General features: G+C 37.2%; 1 protein-coding gene across 3 annotated transcripts in view; it reads left to right on the top strand.

The window, feature by feature from the left end:
- The window catches only part of ryr2a (ryanodine receptor 2a (cardiac)), a 657,734-nt gene that overhangs the window by 322,200 nt on the left and 321,747 nt on the right, over positions 1-13,787 (top strand). For all 3 annotated transcript variants that reach the window (XM_051919561.1, XM_051919560.1, XM_051919559.1), the window contains exons 7-8: positions 1,494-1,593; positions 7,914-8,010. In XM_051919561.1, the coding sequence (XP_051775521.1) occupies positions 1,494-1,593; positions 7,914-8,010 (197 nt within the window). The remainder of the gene's footprint in view (positions 1-1,493; positions 1,594-7,913; positions 8,011-13,787) is intronic.

Below are 13,787 nucleotides of genomic sequence, written 5' to 3'. Positions count from 1 at the left end.
ATTTTATTATTGTAAAGCACTTTGGCCACAGCATTACTATGTTGTTTTAAATGTGCTATATAAATAAATTGACATTGACTAATGCTTCTTTCATATATCCCATGTTCCAACATCATTATTTTTAGTACTCTTAAATCATGGCTTTCACATGTGAGAAAGAATAATTTTCTTTGTTTTTTTTCTCATTTAAAAAAAGTGATAACATAATGGAATCTTACGTTTTTTGATTTTGAATAACAACAGCATGACAGCTGACTACTGAGAGAAATAGTGATCTGTTTACTTCAAAACAAGCTGACATTGAACCATTCATTTCACAAAAGAGTGATATAATACTAATGATACATTTTATTTATTTGTAGGCGCCTTTCAAAACACTCAAGGACACCGAACAATAGATAAAACACAGATTATAAACAAAAGTAAAATATAAAAATTAAAATCAGACAGAGCAATTGTAATCAAAGAGAAAAAGCAGTCTTAAACAAATGAGTTTTAAGTTTAGATTTGAAAAGTGAGAATGATTCAATATTTCTAAGCTCAGATGGTAGTGAGTTCCAGAGCTGGAGAGCTGAGCAACTGAATGCTCTGCTCCCCATGGTGGTAAGACGAACGAAGGGGACAGTCAAGTGGATGGAGGAAGAAGATCTAAGGGTGCGGGAGGGACCAGCAACATGGAGGAGGTCAGACAGATATGGAGGGGCAAGGATTGCCTTAAAAGTTAACAGAAGAATTTTGACTTGAACTGAACTGGAAGCCAATGAAGCTGCTGCAAAACGGGAGTGATATGGTGAACAAAGGGGGTTCTAGTAATGATGTGGGCAGCTGAATTCTGGACCAGTTGAAGCTTATAAAGAGATTTGCGAAAAAGACCAAAGAAAAGGGAATTGAAATAATCTAGACGAGAATTGACAAGGCAATGAACAAGGATAGCAGTGGTGTGGGGAGTGAGGGAGGGGCGAATATGTTTTATGTTACGCAAGTGGAAATATGCAGACTGGGAGATATTATTGATGTTGGACTGAAAAGATAAAGCACTATCAAGGATGACACCCAGACACTTAACCTGTGGGGAAGAGGAGACAGAGGAATTATCAATAACAAATGAAAAATGATCAGTTTTGGATGATGTTGATTTTGTACCAATGAGGAGAACCTCAGTTTTGTCACTATTATATTTAAGAAAATTTGAAGAAAACCAGGATTTGATGTCTGCTATGCAATCAGTAAGTGAGGAGGGTGGAAAGGAAGCAGTAGGTTTGCTAGTGAGATAGAGCTGGGTGTCATCAGCATAACAGTGGAAGCTAATGTTATATTTGTAATGATATAGCGGGGGGGGGGGGGGTTATGTAGTAATAAAAAATCTCCTTGGTTTAATGTTGCCTCTTTTTTGCTCAAATAAGTTTTAAAAGAAAGTGTGTTATTCATTATCAGAACACCAAGTTTTTTATATACTTTTCTCTGTTTCTTTGACACTTCATTTTTTTCGGCAGCATTTATCTTATGGGAACAGCAGCTTGCATGTTGATGCTGCCTTCCAGCAAACTCTCTGGAGTGTGGCACCGATTTGTTCTGGAAGTGAAGTTGCACAAGGTAAGTTGTCTGCTGTTAAGTTAAATATGATATATGCAATTTGAATTTAAAATCTTGATTTAAGATGTTTCCCATGGAAAAGAGTAGTATTATAAAAACATGGAGAAGACTACATTTTTATATGTACAAACATATGTACAAACAAAATATTAAACAATAAAATGATGGGAATAAACAAAATCCAAGTGATAAAATTATACAAGAGCAAGCAGAAGGTTACACCATTAGCTGTTTTCTGCAGCTGCATTTATTTTGCTCTCATTTCTGTGGTGTTGCTGAGTGGCTGGAGTCATCCTGGCAGCAACATAGGAACGATCAGAGCAGTATAGGAACCTAACTAGACAAGGCACCAATCGATCGTAGGAAATGTTGTGTGCACTAGGTCAATCTGGAGTCATCAAAATAACATACATTAACAGTATGTCCTCTTACTGTGTCAGATTACCACTGTTTTCAGTACACAACATGGAAGAACTTTCAAACTGTATACAGAGGAGACCTCCAATCACTAAGAAATTATTAGACTGGCCCTATTAAAAGATGAATCAAAGTCAGGTTTACAGGCAGAGGCCAACCTGGGAAGGGAAGGCTGTGAATGGAGAGCTCCAGTCCTTCACAGGTGTGTCCTGTGTGCCATAACATTTCAAAAGAAAATGATACTATCAATTTAATAATACAGCTAAAAACTGAGGAATCAAAGGAAGTCCATCTTTTTTTATTGGATTACCTCACAGTAATACACACACTACTAAATTAACTAGCACACATAACTCTTTTTCTAGCAGCAGAGTATAATGCATTATGTCAAATATGCAGAGCAGTTAAAAATAACAGTTGCATTTCCTAAGTGTTGCAAAATAATAGTTATATTTGTATAATACATTGCAGCAGTGCCCACTCACATACCTCCAAACTAACAGCAAACCAACTTAGATCACCAATTAAACTATTTTGATTCAGTTTATTATTATTATACATATTCTTATATGCCAGGCATGCTATACACTAATTATGAATGTTTTATCAAAACAAAAAAGTACAACATAAACCCAAAAGATACTGCTGAAATGGAAAGTCAAAATAAAACATTAAGCCAAATTGCAATCAAGAAATCAACAGGAAAGAGTCAAAAGCTTGAAAATTTTACTTCTAAAGCTTTTGAGAAGCATGTTTGAGCAAATCCATAATCTTGGAAAGCCAGTAAGTGAATTTCATTGACTTTTCTAGCATTGTGACAAAGACACCACCTGTTGTCCTCCTCTGGTTATTCCGGCATGGCAACATGGTAGTAACCACAAAATGGCAGCGTGGGACAATAAGATTAAAATGTGAAATGTTTTTATCTAATTCAAAATGAAACCAAAGGTAAAAATAAATAACAAATTTAAGTTCTGTACTATGCTAAACACTTAGTTGAGGTGCAAAATATATAAAAAGGTGTAATGATGAACTTAAGAAACATTTTGCATCCCAGTGCCCCAATGGTTATTTAAACGGTCTGCTTGGTAGCTCATAATCGTACCTGCCAGTTCTTTTAATAGTTTGTTTAGACCCCAAACGTATTCAATATTTTAGTGCATTTGGAGTCATTATCTTTCCTTTAATGAATGAGGTCCAGAAACTGCCAATGGTGACTTACCTGCCTTTAATCAAATGTGAATCCCTCCAAACACCTTCCCATGAGAACAAGAGAATTTAAACAGATGATGTCTGATTTCCCTCTGGCTCTAGGTGTTCAGGTTTGTCTGTGAATCATACAGTTCTCTATTGACTGCCCACTCATATTATAATTATGAGTAATTTTACTAACATTGTGAACCGTGTGACCCGCCCTGTGTTTGTTGGTCCATATTATATTTAATATAACAGCCTCGACTCCTAGAATTTTGACTGTAATGGGTGTCTCACAAAACCCCACTTATTCTTGGCATCAGCTTGGTAGACTGTCACCATTTATAAATAATAATAAGCAAGAACAATATAAAACATGAATCCGATACAGCTAAAGCCTCTGTTTATATAAGCAATATAATATAAACTCTAATAAAAAATACAATTATTATACATGGAATATAGCAATATAAAGTAGGGCCATACCAGTGGCAGATTTTGATTACTTGGTTAACCTTGAGTAAAAGATCATCACTTAAACTGGTGGAAGGGCATTTTTTGTGTTATGCTTTTAAATGTGTTTTTCATACTTGAAAAATTATATGATGTACTCTACTCCAGATATTTCAAAGAAAATTATCTTACCCTACAAGTTTCCTTGAAGAATAAGAGTATCGAATTTTAGCTGTTTCATTCGGACAGACGGACATTACAACGACAGTAGATGCTTTATGCATCTTATGCAGTGTGAGAAGAATGAATCTCCAGACATTATAAAGGTTTGGGGCAGCCACCTGTATATTATATCCCGGCTGTAAAAGTTTTGAAATTATTGAACAGAGATATTCACAAGACTGAGTCCAAAACAGAACTGAATACTTGGCGGTAAGATGGCAGTTTTAAGGGCCGGGGAAGGAAATGATGTCATCTATGCCGGAAGTGATGTCATCAGAGGTGCCGAAGCCAGAAGTGACGTCATCAGAGATGCCGGAAGTGACGTCATCGGAGGTGTCAGGACCTGGCGAGATTTTCCGGGAATGGTCTACAAGAAACTGAGAGAGACAGTCAGCACACTCTGCCACCCCCTGGTCTGGTGTAGTATTACATTTACTCAGGCCCTTTAGCTGTCTCCTACTCGCACGAGTGTGACAGCAGGTGCACCTAAAAACCATGAGTTGATTTTTTTTTTCATTGTCATAGGGGTGTGTCACCATGGCTTCCCAGTTAACCAACAACCGGCAAGGGACTAATTTAATGTAAAATATACAATAGTCGAACGTAAAAAGAAAACACCCTGTAAAGCCCATATCTCTTTATACAGCTTTTCCAGTGATTTTCAATCTTAGCCTTCATTTACATAGTCTTAGCCAGTCAGTAGCAGTTGGTGGTGCGCTCCAATGAAGCTGCTCATCTAATGTGACATACCTAACGACTGAGACCAACTAGTCAGTGACTGGCTAGGATAAAAATCAAACATATTTGATTTTTACTTTGGTCACAGGGGCAGGCTCTTTGTTTGTGATAGTTGAAAACCAAAAAGTGTTTAGCAGGTAGTACAGTGCATAGCATGTAGTGAAGAGGAGGCTGAATGCAATATCACTATTAAATCTTTACAAAGCACCGGTACAGTACTGCTCAGCATGGGAGCTGTGGATCTCACAAACAGATGAGAAGCTTGTCTGTTTGATGTCTGCTATTATACATACCATAACACAATGTGAAAAAGAAATAAAGGACAGAGATTGCCACTGAACTCACTGCAGCTGTTAACACTTCGTTCTGTCAGGCAGCATGCTATTGGCTTCCAAAAAAAGAGGCAAAGATCAGTTCTGTCAGTAAATGTGACATGGGCTGCAATTTTCATTCATGTCATTTGACATGGTGCAGCGACGAGACCAGCAGGTGCAATTGGAAATTTTGACACAATAAAAAGTTGCGTAAGACTTAAGCGGCACACTGTAGAACTAAAATTCAGATAGGAGAATCATATGAGTGTGTTAATAACATGATTACATACACAAGGTCATGTGACATGGTTTTTTCAGCACATAAGAGTATCATTTGTTGCAGTATACTCGCATTAATATTGGCTGTAACCTCTCTGTGCTGTAATACAGGCCTGCACTCTGACATTCAAATGATCATACAGATACAAATGTCCTTCTGTGTAATATCAGTCCATGCCCTTTCACCCTGTAGGCAGAACTTTTCAAAGTTCATTGATGGTGGCTGTGGATGACATGCCGTAGAATCACATCCCATATTTACTCAAATGGGGAGAGATCCAGTGATTGTGCTGGGTAGGGAAGTTGAAGAACAGCCTCTCGTTCAGTTGCATGGATAGAATATGGGTGGGTGTTGTCTTGATTGAAGAACACTTCTCCCTCTTCATGCAACAACAATCAGGACTTGCTGAAAGATATCTCTTAAACATGTAACGCTGGTTAGTATTTCCCCAACAAACACCAGACATAAGTGAGCACTGTAGCTGACAGCACCCCATATTATGATACTTGGTTTTGGTCCTCTCTGTTTCAGCTGTATATACAATGGGCACAGTCGCTCAATATCCATCACTCATTTCCAGGCACAATCTGCTTTTATCACTAAAGACATGCTGACATTCCTTCTTGTGGTTAGCCCATTCAAGGCACCAGTGCAGGATTGCATGGAAAAATGACGAGTGACCATGTACCTATTTTAAGAAGACAATTGCATATAATTCAAGTTTGGACACTTCTGGTGCAAAAGTGATTGTCTCATATGGTATGTACCTCTTCCCATCTTAATGCACCAGTCTTGATGTCTGGGTTGTCCAGAACCATGGCTGCATTGACACACTGCGGTACCTTCTGTCCAATGGAAGGACTATCCCACTATAAGCACACTATGTGACCCCATTAATTGTACAAACTGTGCAGGATGACCTACTGTATATAAACACTTCACAGAGTAGTGTGGAGGATGTGGTAACACAAATGATTATTCCCATAACACTGTGAGCATCACCTATTCATGGCATTGGTGTGACCTTTATTGTACTTTGTATTGTTACGCTGTGTTCTTGACACTTTGATAACCCCGTCTTTCCCATATTGTAATACTGAACTCCACACTGGAGTGCTTCTGGATGTTATTGCCATTTTACATTAATATTGCAAGTCCATTGGCCAGTTCATGCAATCATGTGTTTTTTACTGCTACACGAATGTATCTCTGCACAATATCATCATTTTGTAGGAGTCTTTTGGAGCACTGAGCAATTGGCATAACTCAGGGTCATATCAGGGTTATTGGTGGGGGCACATCACTTTACTAAGTAGAGTGCTGAGTGCTGTGAAGCTCAGGAACTATGATTATGGAATTGCAGCATCTGTACAATGCAACATTATTTTGTCAGTTTGTATTGATAGGTTGGGGGAGTGTTGCCTATTGAGTTAGCTCAGTCAGCTGTTTGGAGCCATTATGGGACTAATGATTTCCTATTATTAAACGAAAGTGCATAAGCTAGTGAGAAAATCATATAAAGGAAAAGCATCTGAATTAACATTGTAATTAAAGAGTTATATAAACGTTTTCATGGTTTCTTTAACCATATATCATCGTACACTTGCTAGATCATTTCCTATTAATCACAGTTTTTCTATTCTCATTTATGTGTACTTCATCAGTTGGGTTCAGTGCCAGCAATGGAATTTTTACAAAAACTGTTGTAAGGGAATATGTACCTTCCCTAACAAATGTTAGAAAGGTGTTCTTCATGCAAAGAATCATACCCACTTGGAATACATTACCAAGTAGTGTTGTTGAGAAGAGGACTTCAGAGACTTTCAAACTCAACTTGATTTTATTTGGAGAAACTTGGTGATTGGGATATATCAGCTTGTTGGGCCGAGTTGGCCTGTTCTTGTCACAGTTATTCTAATGATTTAATTTAGAGTTTCCAGGTAACTAAGTCTGTGGGATGTGGCATTAACCCAGGGGTACCCAGCTTTTTCTGTTACACTGTAATGGTACATTACTAATCTGTTATAACATTTACTTGTTTGTAATTAGTTTGTCATTAACTTAAAAATTCATTGTGAATTGTAAATGATATTAAGCATAGTACATTTTTAAAAAGTGAATCTGTGAATATTGTTTTAAACTACATTTTTACCTGTAATTGTGACATGGTACTAGTAGCTATAGGTACTGCATGCATTGTTAATTTAGGGTATCTACGTCCATGATATTTAATTTATCATACTTTACTTTTCAGGCCAAAACTAAGCCATTAAGATCTTTTCTGACCCACTTTTCCCACTCCCATGATCATGAGTTAACTTTTAAAGTTAGTAATGCTAATTTGATTAATATGTTTAAATGTGTCTATGTTACATTAGTTGTTTTTGAACTGTTGGTGTACGATTACTAATCTTTTCATTCGTTTTTGTGTTGCATATTTGTGTTGAGGTTTATTTATATGAGTTTGAACTTCACCAAATCCACTTCCATTCAATTGATGTTGTTTTATCAAAAATGTTTGTCTAATTTTTACAAATTTTTAACTAAACTTTAATGTCAGAAGAAAGTAACTATGTTATATTCTTGATAATCTTAACTAATGTGTGGGATTTACTTTCAGGAATTAATCATTTAGAAATTGTATGTATATCTTCTGCATCCTATGCACAATTTAATATAATTGAGGTGCTTCTTATTTCCAGGGTTCCTTATTGGTGGTGATGTTTTACGGTTATTACATGGGCATATGGATGAATGTTTGACCGTGCCTTCAGGGGAGCATGGGGAAGATCAGCGAAGGTGAGAAAATTTAGAGTAAGGACATGATTAAAGACACGTCATTCTCAAATTAAATGACATTTATTTTTAAATAGTGTGCATAAAATTAATCCCGGAGCACTGTACACATTTGAAAATGCAAAATGATTAAAGAAAAATTTCATCCTGGAAATTCTTTGTTTGAGCTCCTCCCGTCAGGAAGACGCTTTAGGTCAATCTGTGTACACACAAACAGACTAAAAAATAGCTTTTTCCCATCTGCCATAAACTTTCTGAACTCTGAACCTCCTCAGTGTGAGATCATTTTTAATTGAACATGTGCAGTAAGCTATATTGGTAATGTGCAATATACTAATGTAATACAATATATAATATGTAATGTACTATTCATTAACAGGTGCAATAACAATTTATGCTGCTGTACTTTAAGCAATAATAATTTGCTCTGTTTACTTGATCACTTCACACTGTATACAACATTTTTGGAATTATTTGACTTTTCTTTAAATGCACCTTGGGGCTGTCACAAAAAGTAATTTCATTGTGTTACACAATGACAATAAAGTGCTTGAACTTGAATAATTTTCAGTAAAAACACAAATCACTTTGTAGTATATAAATACGTATATCATTGTGCATACTGTATTATTTATTAATATATTCTACTTCAACACTAGTATCATCGTCATCCCTCATCACTGGTTTAACAGCCATTTTCAGTTTTACCCAGGTTAGAAGGTTATCCTGAAATTTCTTTCCTCTGTTGTCCATGGTACTCTGCATCCTTGGGATTGACATTAATTCTTTTCACATCATTCATCACTACCTCCAAAAACATCATCTTTGGCTTCCCATTTGTCCTTATTATCTCCACCTCTTCAACCAGCCATCCTCTGCCTTTTGATCCATGATCCCAACCCACTCTACTCTCTTTCTCCTCACCAACTCACCAATACCTATTGTCTCCACACCAAGTTTTTCTCTTAACTTGACATTCTTTACACTCTAATTCCATGACACTCCACATATCCATCTGATCATTCTCATCTCTTTTTTTTCCACTAGCAGCAGCCACTTTTCAATCCTACAGAGCATACTACTCACACAGCTTTTTATTAACTTTTCCTTTCAATGCCAGAGAGACTCCTTTAAAAGTTAAAATGGGGGACAGCTCCAATGCACCTCTTACTCCCACTGCCTTGCCTATACCTCTGTCTGCGACCAACATGTCCACTAAGATTCACAACTTCTCTACTTTCTCTAAAACAATTTCATTGCTGATACCTAAATTTCTAGTACTACTTTATCATTTTGAACCCCTCTCATGCTTTCTGCAAGTAAAGATTCCACTCATTACCTACAGATTACCCTTCACAACACTACACCTTTTGTGTATCCACTTCCATCAACAAATGCATTGTATTTACCTTGAGGGCCTGCACTTCCAAAAAAGCATTCCAGTTCAATGTCTTCTCCTTCAGTTCTGCTTCACCCTTTCCAATCAATACAAGATCATCAGCATGCAAGTACTACCATAACACTCTTTTAAAAACTTTCTTGATTGCCTCCTCAGTCACTGTCATAAAACGTAATGGGTTCAGAATGAATCCCTGGTGCAACCCCAGCTTCACCTCAAAACTCTTACTTATCCCCATGAGCTGTCCTGTCATCCATTTATGTGTCCTCATACAATGACATCACTGCAGATGCTAACCGTTCATCCGCACCTGAATTCTCAATGCCTACCTCACTACCTCTTGCAGGCCACATCACCAGATCTAAAAACACACAATGCAGCTTCTTTTCCTTTCCCAGGTGCATTTTCTGCATTTGCATCCCTGCAGAGATGACTTTTTTGTTGTTCCCTTCCTAAGTATGAAAACAAAACTGCATTTCTTCAACTTTCACGTGATCTCTCCGATTTGGTACACTAACACTCTCTCAACCAAATTCATTACCTGCTGCAAAAGAATGATCACTTGATGTAACCATCCAATGGATCAGCTTTTTCTTTGTATACTGGAATGTCTTCAGGAATTCTACATTCACGCATAATCATCTTATCAACCATTCATGTCCAGGTCCTTCTACTATCTTCAACGTTTATGACAACACAACAGTGGGGCCTCAGAGCTTTACCTATCTTTCTCTTTTTAAGTGCTTTTGCCACTTTCTTTTTCAAAACCAGACAGCATGGTCTTTCTATATTTTCACAATGAACATTATTTGTTTATCTTATTCAGCACCATCTCCATGCACTATACTTCTAAGTATCTTTAATGCCTTAATTACAGTATTAATCATAACATTCCCTTTGGCATTTTGCAAGTAATTCACACCTGCAGTACTTCATCCTGTCTTGCTTTTGCCATATGCTTTGCTGTCCTGAACATATTCCTATTTTCTTCCTCATTAGCAGCTCACCTGTAAACCTACACCTTTTGGATTCTTGCACACTTGCATCTGCTCTTCTGGCATTTCATTTTGCTTCCTTATAAATGTTCTAGTCACCTTCTGCCCTTGTTTCCCCTTGTTATAGCATCTCCTCTTTTCCTCATAGACTTTTCTACCCTGTCATTTTACCAACCCGTTTCTTTGTGTCACACCAACTACATCCTGTTTATACCTGTGTCACATCTACATCATTTTGGCTTTGTTTTGGCACCTACTTTGCTGTCTTGAACATATTTGTCTTTTTTTTGTACCTCATTCTACAGCTCACCTGCAAGCTGGTGTCTTTTGGCTTCTTAGACTCTTCCAACTTCTTTTCTGGCATTTCATTTTGCTTCCTTCTGAATCTTCCAGTCAACTTCTGCCCTTGTTTTCCCCAAATCCTTATAGCATCTCCTGTTTTTCTCAATCACATTCTCTACCTCAGAATTCCACCACCATGTTTCCTTGTGTCTCATCTGTCCCTTTATCCAGTTGCAGACTACTTCTGATTCCTCTGATTCTTGTTACTATTATCTGAGTAAATTTTCTTTTCACAGTCTCCTCCTTCAGTTTGCAGACATTTAACCTCGGTACATACTGTACCTGTGACTAAAACCTCTTTTACAACCAGGCAAAGCTGTGATATACTGCCTTCTGTGGGGTTCACATCATATTTTTCACCATGACCCGAACAACTTGCTCACCAACTTAGTTTTTCATATTCTGTACAACACCAGATTCATATTTCACCAACTTGTTTTCCTCCTTCACAAACATGTTGTTGCACATAACACTTTTCATTGTATCACCAAGCTTCAGAGTCCTGTCACTTATAACATCCATCCATTTTCCAACCCGCTATATCCTAACTACAGGGTCACGGGGGTCTGCTAGAGCCAATCCCAGCCAACACAAGGCGCAAGGCAGGAGACAAACCCCGGGCAGGGTGCCAGCCCACCGCAGGGCCACTTACAACATTCCTATGAATATGAAATCCTTTCTCTCATAACCATCAACACTAGCTCCAACATGCTGATTCAAGTTGCTCATTCTCATCCCTCTGAGGCAACCCAGACATCACCTCCATCAACTTGTCACAAAGCTCATCTGTCTTTTCATTGCTTTTACAAAGCTGTGAAGCATATCTTGAGATTATGTTAATCCGTTTTTACCAACAATCATCTACAACTACCAAATGTTTACTGTAACATCTTCACCTCTACCACTTTGTATGCCCATCTTAGCATTGCCATCATCAACTGCCTGAAAAAACTGCATCTTTCACTAGTAGTGGCTGATATACTGGCTGATCTGGTATACTGAATGAAATTCGTCTTTCAGTATTTATTTTTGAGAAAATCATTTTATCAGTATGCTGAAAATTAGTGAACACCTTAAAACGTCAGACATAAAATGTGCATGCAAAAGGAAATAAGAAATACAATTTTGTGTTGGAGTATGAGTCCCTTGCATGTTAACTGTGTGTAATAACTAAGCATACCCCTTTAAGAATATTACCCAGTGCTATGCAATTCATTTTGATTGATTAGTTGGTACCAGCAGAAATAGAGGATAGAAATATGCTGTGTATTGTGCTGTTTTTGCTTGGCAGTTGTGGTATAAGTGAGTGAGAGAGAGAGAGAAAGAGAGAGAGAGAGAGAGAGAGAGAGAGAGGGAGAGAGAAAGAACAAAGCTATACTTCTATCAGTTCAGAAGAGGCGAACACCTGCAGTCAAATCTATTTTCAGTAGCACATCGTTCAGCGTTCCAATGTATAAGAGTCGCATTTGTGTCAATTACATTAATCAGTAATATATTTTTTATTCCCCTGCCTAATTCAATATATAAAGATGTTCTGCAAAGACCTGTCATGCTTATTTTAGAATAGCATCAATCAATTCTGGTCAATTTCTAAAAAATTCTAAAGCTGTTTTTCACACGAGAATTTCTATCCAATTTTAGTCAATGTAGGACAACATTTTCCCATTTAGTTGACATGGCAGTAACCTAGCTGAAACATAACAACTGCTATATGTCAGATATGCTTGAATTTATGTTAGGCCTGAGTTTTCAGCCCTTCTTAAACAACAGCAAAGAAAGTGCTGGGCGTGTATCATTCTCAGGTTGATCGATCATCCTCTTAGACACAGCTGATTGATGATGTTATTACCTGGGGTGGGTCATCACCAGTGTAAGTAAGTCAACATTGCTGTTGTGAAATTCCTGTAATTTTCAGTTGGGTCACAGGTAATCCTCGCTGTTAATAGTCATGCATTGTAATAAGGTACAAAAGTCCTTCATGAAATATAGAAAAGAACAGATGAATTAACGCTAAAAAAAAATCATCTTTGCCAATTTGGCAATTCTTTGGCTTCAAAGCAAATGGGAGTGGTGAGCCAAAAGCTTTAACCAAAGTTATTTTTTGATGAAGCAGGAAGACTGTAGTTGTAAAAGATATTTTTTGAGTTTGCATAGTTATTTGTGTGTATCAATTGCACTGTAAGGCTATTGAAGCCACCCACAATTTCATGGAGGTTCTTTCCCTGTGGGTGACTGATCTACATATCCTTAATGGCCTTACTGATGGATTGAATTTTCCAAAAATATTGGATAAGGTATAAAAACTAGCACCAGTGGCAAGATACCATAACACCACTGCATGTTGCTTTTTCACAGGAATATGTTTTCTTTTAACCAGGAGCTCCAGTCATTTGCAAATATAGAAAAATGTGTGGTGATGCTTATGGAGATTGGACAGGCAGTCGCGGTTAATGGATAATCCAAGCAGAATTTAATCCTACCAGTCTTAACTCCGTTCATGCATCCAGACTGACTTGCAGCACATTTGTGGCTTTCATGAGAGCTGTAATAATTGCCATGTTATGGAACATCCTGTACCTCTGTTGTCTTCTCTCGATAGATAGATAGATAGATAGATAGATAGATAGATAGATAGATAGATAGATAGATAGATAGATAGATAGATAGATAGATAGATAGATAGATAGATAGATAGATAGATAGATAGATAGATAGATAGATAGATAGATAGATAGATAGATAGATAGATACTTTATTAATCCCAAGGGGAAATTCACATACTCCAGCAGCAGCATACTGATACAAAAAACAATATTAAATTAAAGAGTAATAAAAATGCAGGTAAAAACAGACAATAACTTTGAATAATCTTAAATCAATAATATGCTTTACAAAACTCTGGTGCACCCACCATGTTGAATTCCACAAGAAACATCCATCAAGTTGTCAGATTGGTAATTTGCACTTTGCTAAAGACGCATTTAAAGTATAGTCTGTCTAAATGCATCTGAGATGCAGGTGCCTTGAGTAAACTGGGTATTTAT

Source organism: Erpetoichthys calabaricus, chromosome 15 (assembly GCF_900747795.2).
Source record: "Erpetoichthys calabaricus chromosome 15, fErpCal1.3, whole genome shotgun sequence".
NCBI classification, from domain to species: domain Eukaryota; kingdom Metazoa; phylum Chordata; class Cladistia; order Polypteriformes; family Polypteridae; genus Erpetoichthys; species Erpetoichthys calabaricus.
Note: the sequence above shows the minus strand (reverse complement) of the source record. Positions and strands in the feature narration are given on the sequence as shown.